This window comes from Beta vulgaris, chromosome 7 (assembly GCF_026745355.1).
Source record: "Beta vulgaris subsp. vulgaris cultivar EL10 chromosome 7, EL10.2, whole genome shotgun sequence".
Lineage (NCBI taxonomy): Eukaryota > Viridiplantae > Streptophyta > Magnoliopsida > Caryophyllales > Amaranthaceae > Beta > Beta vulgaris.
Window position 1 is genome coordinate 57,500,611 of NC_079208.1, and position 8,401 is coordinate 57,509,011.

The 8,401-nt window shown below is 40.3% G+C and overlaps 1 protein-coding gene across 1 annotated transcript; it reads right to left on the reverse strand.

Annotated features, from left to right (window-relative positions):
• Window positions 1-5,175: 5,175 nt before the first annotated feature.
• On the reverse strand, window positions 5,176-8,167 carry LOC104900051 (probable protein phosphatase 2C 24). Its single transcript, XM_010687381.4, has 4 exons — window positions 7,419-8,167; window positions 6,726-7,028; window positions 6,497-6,602; window positions 5,176-5,934 (listed from the first exon to the last, which is right to left on the reverse strand). The coding sequence occupies exons 1-4, from the start codon at window positions 7,971-7,973 to the stop codon at window positions 5,603-5,605; spliced, it is 1,296 nt and encodes a 431-aa protein (XP_010685683.1). The 5' UTR covers window positions 7,974-8,167; the 3' UTR covers window positions 5,176-5,602.
• Window positions 8,168-8,401: the final 234 nt, after the last annotated feature.

Here is an 8,401-nt window from a genome sequence, read left to right on the forward strand (position 1 = left end):
GATTTTCAAACTACGATCAAACCAACATTTTTTACTCTTTAGTACAGTGTTATGATCAAATCATCCCCTAGTAATTGATCTGGGGACCTTGTATGACGCAAGGGGCACTATGTCAAGTTTTCGGCAATTTGTTTTTCGGGACCCAGAAATTCCCAAAAAAACGTCTATTATAGCCTTCGTTTTCGGCTCCCAGAAGACCGTATTGTTGGGGACATTTATTTTTCACCCTTTATTTCTACCAAGTAATAATGTTAACCATGGGACACTGTACGTTCGATATCAACAACCTTTAAAAACTTCCTTTGTGCCCTTTACGGAGGATTTTCGAACTACGGTCAAACCGACATTTTTTACTCCCCTAGTACCGCCTTATGATAAAATCAACCCCTAGTAAATATTCTGGTGGTCAAGTATGACCTAAGGAGGATTATTTCAATTTTTCGACAATTTATTTTCTGGGACCCCGAAATCCCGAAAAAAACATGTACTATAGCCTTCGTTTTCGACTCCCAAACGGTTGTATTGGGGGTCATCTCTTTTTCGCCCTTTCTTTCTACCAACTAATAATGGTAACCCTTGGACACCGTAAGTCCGATTTCAGCCTCTAAAAACTTCCTTTGTTTTCTTTACGGATGATTTTTAAACTACGGTCAAACCGACATTTTTTTACTCCCTAGTACCATGCTATGATCAAATCAACCCCAAGTAACTGACTCGGGGCCTTGTATGACGCAAGGGGATTTATGCCAAGTTTTTGGCAATTTGTTTTTTGTGACCCCGTAATCCCTAAAAAAACGTGTATTTATAGCCTTCGTTTTCGGCTCTTAAAAGGACTGTCTCTTTTTTACCCTTTCTTTCTACCAACTAATAAGGGTAAGCCTGGGACACCATACCTCCGATTTCAGCCTCTAAAAACTTCCTTTGTTCCCTTTATGGAGGATTTTCAACTACTGTCAAACCGAAATTTTTTACTCCCCTAGTACCACCTTATGATCAAATCAACCCCTAGTAACTGTTCTAGGGGTCAAGTATGACCAAAGACACATTATTTCATGTTTTCGGCAATTCGCTTTTTGGGACCCCGAATTCCCTAGAAAACGTGTATTATAGCCTTCGTTTTCGGCTCTTAAAAGGCCGTATTGGGGCTGTCTCTTTTTCACCCTTTCTTTCTACCAAGTAATAAAGGTAACCCTGGGACACCGTACGTCCAATTTCAGCCTTTTAAAACTGTCTTTGTTCCCTTTACGTAGGATTTTCAACTACAGTCAAACCGAATTTTTTTACTCCCTAGTATCGCCTTATGATCAAATCAACCCTTAGTAACTGTTCTGGGGACAAGTATTACCAAAGGTGCATTGTTTTATGTTTTTGACAATTCGTTATTTGGGGACCCCGAACTCACTAAAAAAACGTATATTATAGCCTTCGTTTTCAGCTTCGAGAAGGCCGTATTGGGATTCGTCTCTTTTTCACCCTTTCTTTTTACCAACTAATAATGGTAACCCTAGGACATCGTACGTCCGATCCCAGCCTCTAAAAACTTCCTTTGTTCCCTTTACAGAGGAATTTCAAAATACGATCAAACTGGCATTTTTTACTCCCTAATACTGTGTTATGATCAATTCATCCCCTAGTAACTGAACCGGGGGCCTTGTATGACACAAGGGGCACTAAGTTTCCGGCAATTTAATTTTGGGACCTCGAAATCCCTAAAAAAATGTGTATTATATAGCCTTCATTTTCGGCTCCCAGAAGGCCATATTGGGGGCCGTCTCTTTTCAACCTTTCTTTCTAACAAGTAATAAGGGTAACCTTGGGACACCGTACGTCCGATTTCAGCCTCTAAAATCTTCTTTTGTTCCCTTTACGGAGGATTTTCGAACTACGGTCAAACCGACATTTTTTACTTCCAAGTAACGTCTTATGATCAAATCAACCCCTAGTAACTGACCCGGGGGCCTTGTATGACCCAAGGGGAACTATGTCAAGTTTTCGACAATTTATTTTTCGGGACTCCGAAATCATTAAAAAAACCTGTATTATAGCATTCGTTTTCGGCTCCTAGAAGACCGTATTGTTTGGGGTCATCTCTTTTTCACCCTTTCTTTCTACCAAGTAATAAGGTTAACCCTGGGACACCGTACGTACGATTTCAGACTCTAAAAACTTCCTTGGTTGCCTTCACGGACGATTTTCGAACTACGGTCAAACCGACATTTTTTTACTCCCCTAGTACCGCCTTATGATAAAATCAACCCCTAGTAACTGTTCTAGGGGTCAAGTATGACCCAGGGAGGATTATTTCAATTTGTCGACAATTTGTTTTTGGGACCCCGAAATCCCTAAAAAAACGTGTACTATAGCCTTGGTTTTCGGATCCGAGAAGGTCGTATTAGGGGTCGTCTCTTTTTCACCCTTTCTTTCTACCAAAAACAATGGTAACCCTATTAGGACACCGTACGTCCGATTTCAGCCTCTAAAAACTTCCTTTGTTCCCTTTACGGAGGATTTTTGAATTGCGGTTAGACCGACATTTTTTACTCCCCTAGTACGTCCTTATGATCAAATTAACCCCTAGTAACTGCTCTGGGGGTCAAGTATGACCCAAGGGGCATTATTTCAAGTTTTTGGCAATTTGTTTTTTGGGACCCCGAAATCCCTAAAAAAACGTGTATAAGCCTTCATTTTGGCTCCCAGGAGGTCGTATTGGGGGTCGTCTCTTTTCCATCTTTCTTTCTACCAAGTAATAATGGTAACCCTGGGACATCGTACATCCGATTTCAGCCTCTAAAATCATTCTTTGTTCCCTTTACGGAGGAATTTCGAACTACGGTCAAACTGTCATTTTTTACTCCCGTAGTGCCTTCTTGTGATCAAATAAACCCCTAGTAACTGTTCTGGGGGTCAAGTATCTTGGCATTATTTCAAGTTTTTGGCAATTTGTTTTTTGGTACCTCGAAATCTCTTAAAAAACGTGTACTATAACCTTCGTTTTCGTCTCCTAGAAAGCTGTATTGGGGGTCGTCTCCTTTTCAGCCTTTCTTTCTACCAAATAATAATGGTAACCCCAGGACACCGTACGTCCTATTTCAACCTCTAAAACTTCCTTTGTTCCCTTTACGGAGAATTTTCATCCTACGGTCAAACTGACATTTTTTACTCCCCTAGTACCGTCTTATGATCAAATCAACCCCTAGTAATTGACTCGGGGCCCTTGTATGACCCAAGGGGAACTATGTCATGTTTTCGGCAATTTGTTTTTCGGGACCCCGAAATCCCTAAAAAAACGTGTATACTAGCCTTCGTTTTCGGCTCACAGAATACCGTATTGGGGGCCATCTCTTTTTCACCCTTTCTTTCTACCAAGTAAACCGTACGTCTGATTTCAGCCAACTTTTGACCTTTGTTTCAAGAGTGTGTTATTGTAGTATTAAATTTCTGAAGGCATGGTTTGATTAAGAAAGTTGTACTAAATCGATGTTGGCTTAAAGGATACTTGGATTACGGCAACTACTAGTATTATCAGCGTTCATAACGTGTTCACCATGCATCAGATTGTACACGTTAATTCCTACTAGTCTACTACTTATCTCATTTGCTATACGACGCTCTAGAATTTCCTACTATCGCCCTAAATACGTATAATATACGTATTTTTTCATTTTCAGATTTTCCACCTTCTACCTTCACTTTTCTCCCCTCTTCTCCCGCATCACATTGGACACCGACAGAACACACCGCCACACCACCGTCGCCGCCCCACCGCCGCCGCCGCACAAGTACTGTCGCCGCCGCACAAGTACTGCCGCCGCACCACACCGCCATAATCCCACCCTCCTCTTCTCTCTGTTTCTTCTTGACAGATCTGAATTTTTTTTTTAAAAAAAAGGGGAGCGTCCACCATGGACGCCCCACCACCGGTGGAGGCGTCTTCGGCAGGCGCTCCACCACATGGTGAGGCGCCTGCCAAGGACGCCTCCACCGGTGGTGGGGCGTCCTTGGTGGGCGCCCCCTTTTTTCTGAATTTTTCTTTTTAAAGAAAGGGGAGGCGTCCACCAAGGACGCCCCACCGCCGGTGGAGGCGTCCTTGGCAGGCGCCTCACCATGTAGTGGAGCGCTTGCCAAGGACGCCTCCACCGGTGGTGGGGCGTCCTTGGTGGACGCCTCCATCGGTGGTGGGGCGTCCTTGGTGGACGCCTCCATCGGTGGTGGGGCGTCCTTGGTGGACGCCTCCACCGGTGGTGGGGCGTCCTTGGTGGACGCCTTCCTTTTTTTAAAAAAAAAAATCAGAAAAAAAAAGAAAAAACATAACCGTGAATATTGCGTTGAGGGTTTGAGCTTTATTGCATTTATGGAGAAGATAGTGAAGTTGTTCATCTGGGTATTCATTAAAAGGTTGTTAGATTGTAGTAATGAATTTCTTACACTTTAAAGAAGATGAAGAAGAAAATGGGGAGGAGAGAGAAATTACCGTTCGCTTTGTTGAAGGATTGAGCAGAGGAGTGAGAAAGGAAGTTAGTTAAGGGGAGGAGAGAGAAAAGCAAAATATATAAATACAGTATAAAAATACTGTATTTAGGGCGTTAATAGGAAATTGTAGGGTGTCGTTTAGCAAAGCCCCTACTTATTACTAATCTTACCTATGCCTAGCAATCTATCTGGGCGTCTAAACACTTCTTTTCTAAACGACATGAACTCTATTTTATTATCTCGATTCTCATATCGCATTGAACTAACGGAGTATATCAGAACTTGATATGAACTCTGATAATCTATAACATTAACAATATCATGATGCTTGCTGATATTGTAATAGCGCAGAACTCTATTTTATTTAGTTTTAACTTTTAACCCTTGCCCTCATATACCGATTCACTTCTTTTATAGAGAAATGCTTTTTTTTTTTGACGGATTTTATAGACATGCTAACTCTCAATCCAGCAATAAAGATCGTTTCATTATATATCTTCCCACTTCCCATGCTCGAAGAAAATCCAAATCAGATCAGATCAGATCACATTATATCACAAAGTTCTTTATCCAAACAGATCTTAATATTTCTAATCCAATACCCATCACAACCCTAGTAAAAATGTACGTACTTTAGGTAACAAGAACATACCCTTACTCATGGATAGCAGTGAATATTTAGCCAAATAAAAAACACACAGCTAATACCTTTGATGTTGTTCTATTACCGTAGATTGAAAGCAAGTCTCATTACATTTGGGTATTTTCCCCTTACATTTGGAGACAATCCTCCTGCCTAATAAACCCCCTTTAATTTTTTTCCCACGTCAAAGCATCTTTTGCTTTACAGAACTCTCCAAGGCTCACACACTCAAACCTTACAACAAATAAGGCCACCAAAAAGCATAGAGAGAAAAAAAAGAGAGTATCAACTACTAGCTATCTATAAAATCAAATCTCAAAAAGGAAAAAAAATCCTACAAAAAGGAGGGGAAATATTACCCATTTCCATTTCCTTTCATTTTTGATCTTATATAGCTAGCTAGTATGATATTATGTTTACTCCGTCCCGAACACTACATAGTCGCGAGTCGGTCCGTCTCCAATATTCAACGGAAGATGCACTTCTTTTCTAGGTATCCTTCCTTAGATTAATGACAACAACACTCACGTTATCGGTGCTGTGCCTAGCTAGAGCCAACTTAGTAAGCAACATTGCAGCATCTGAACATGCTTTATCGGCGTTTCCTTCACATGTACCAATGATCTCTTCAACCTCTGGCGTTAACGTCGCTGGTGGCACCTTCCCTTTAAGGCACATCCTCGCCACACCACATGCAGTGTCGTTGGATACAACATCCCACAATCCGTCACTTGCTAATATCAGACAATCATCGTCTGCTGTCCGGTCTGTTATTGTCACCTCTGGTTCACAGCTTACGTATGGCTTCAAGTAATTATCCCCTGCAGCCACACAAATTTTACACCACAAATAAATAAGGTGGTACATGAATGATTCAAACTCTATGATTTTAAACTTTCATAATTTCAGGATCTGACATATATAATCCAAGTATCCTTTAAGCCAAGATCGATTTAGTACAACTTTCTTAATCAAACCATGCCTTCAGAAACAAAGGGCACTTAATTCGTCTTTCCAACTTCAACGAAATATATACTTTTTTCCCCTCGTGAAGAGGGTCTCCTAACGTTTTTTCCTAAATACAAAAAGAACATAATTCTACTCCTCACAAGACGGACAAGCTACTTGCTTACGAAAAGTGAAATTTCATCTAATTAAGTTGCCACTTATACAATAAGCTGCCATGACATCGATAACTCTCGACTAACCACCTAATATTGAGCTAAATAAAGTTTTAGCTTTGAAATATTCTACATGATCCGAACAAACAAACAAACAAAATTTATCGAACACTACTTCCTCCGTTTTTAAATAAGTAAAATGCTTCTCTTTTTTATATAGAACGAAGTAGTTTTAATTAAAAGTCGAGCAAAGAAAACTCACCAATAGCTCTTGACATAGCGAGTACTCCAAGTACCCGAGGCCCATCCCAAAATATGACCCGACCACCAGCTTCTTGGATCCGATTCAGCTCATCCGGCCGGTCCGGCTGTTACAATTTTCATCCCATCAAGAAACATTTAAACAAAAACTACCTAGTCAAGACACTAAAAGCTACTTAAAAAGCTTGTGCCGAACACGCCCCAATAAACAAAATTACAAACAACGGTACCTTATGATCGGAGGAAAGCGGGAAGGCTTTGCCATTACGGCAAAGCACAGCCCGCGAATCTCCGCAATTCGCAACCACAATTTTCTCTGGACTAACGACGGCAACAACAGCGGTGGATCCCACCGCATCACACTCCGGTGTTTGCAATTCACACCTACAATTACCAACAACTCCTTCGTTGCTTACTATCACTTCTTTATCCATCTTACTAAAACTCCTCTCCATTGCTACTTGCCATTCTGGTTCCACCACTATTTCCTCCTTCACCAAATCGTGAAATCTATCTCGGCACTTCATCGCTACCTATATAGTAATACAATATCATCAGTCCACTTTCCAGGTGTTTCAGTTTACGAATTATAAAACTATTCATGACACTCCAACCATCAGCTTAAACTTTTGGCGGAAATGACGCTCCAACCATCAGCTTAAACTTTTGGCGGAAATGACGCTCCAACCATCAGCTTAAACTTTTGACAGAATTATAAAACTATTCATGACACTCCAACCATCAGCCTAAACTTTTAACAAAATTATAAAACTATTCATGACGCTCCAACTATCAACTTAAACTTTTGATTAAGTTAACGTAAATCAATAAAAGGAACAAATACAGTACAACAATAATTTTAACATCAGTCAAATTTGAAATCTCAATATTAAGAAAAGAATAAATGAGGAGAGAGAATGTACGTGAGAGCATCCATGGCCGTCGTAAACACCGAAGTAATGCAAATCTGAATTATTATTTTCCGACCGAAAAAACGAAGGATGAATTGCGACTGCATCTTCCATATCTCGTCGTCTTCCACAAACTGAAGCGACGCCAAATTTCGGAACTCCATTGATACTATTTTCATTACTATCGATAATTGAATCCAACGACGACGAGAATCCTACGGATTTCGTACGCGATTGATGAAACGACGTCGTAGTTTCAAATTTATTTTGATCTTTTTCATTATCACTACTACTCTTAATCATATCTCTTACACGAACATCAGAAACACAATTCTCAATACATTCACTTGAACACGACGTCGTACGAGTGATTTCTATCCTTTGACGCTTTGTTCCGTCGATAATTTCAGATTCATCAGGTGTAGAAACTCCGGCGACGAATTTGAACCGTCTGATCTCCATCCTACGTCTCCGAGCAGCTTGTGTAGAGGAAGTTTCACATGAGCTAGAAATTACTGGATTTTTACCGGTATTATTAAGTGCTACTCCACAGCAAATTTCCGCCATTGATGTTGTTGAAGAAAGTATACCATGGAAAAAGAATGAAGAATATTGAATATATGATGATGAGTACTCCCTCTATAACAATAATCTCTCTCCTCAAACAGTCGGTACCGCTCGCCTGTTTTTTTACGTGGAAACAGAAGAAGTGAGGGGAAGATTTTTTTTTATTTTTCTGGTGTTGGGAAAGAGAAGGTCAGCTGACCGAGCTGACCGTAAGGTGAGTAAAAATGGGTGACGTAGTACGTGGCATTTTGGAGGCGAAAAAAGTATTAGGGTCATCTTAATTTCTTTTTCATCTATTTCTTTTTTTATGGTTACGACACGTTAGGCGTTGTTCTTCTATACAGAAAAACTGAAATACTCTTGTTTCTTTTTAATCTATACACTTTTTTTTTTAATTTACATACGATTATTTTTTCTATTTTTGGTAA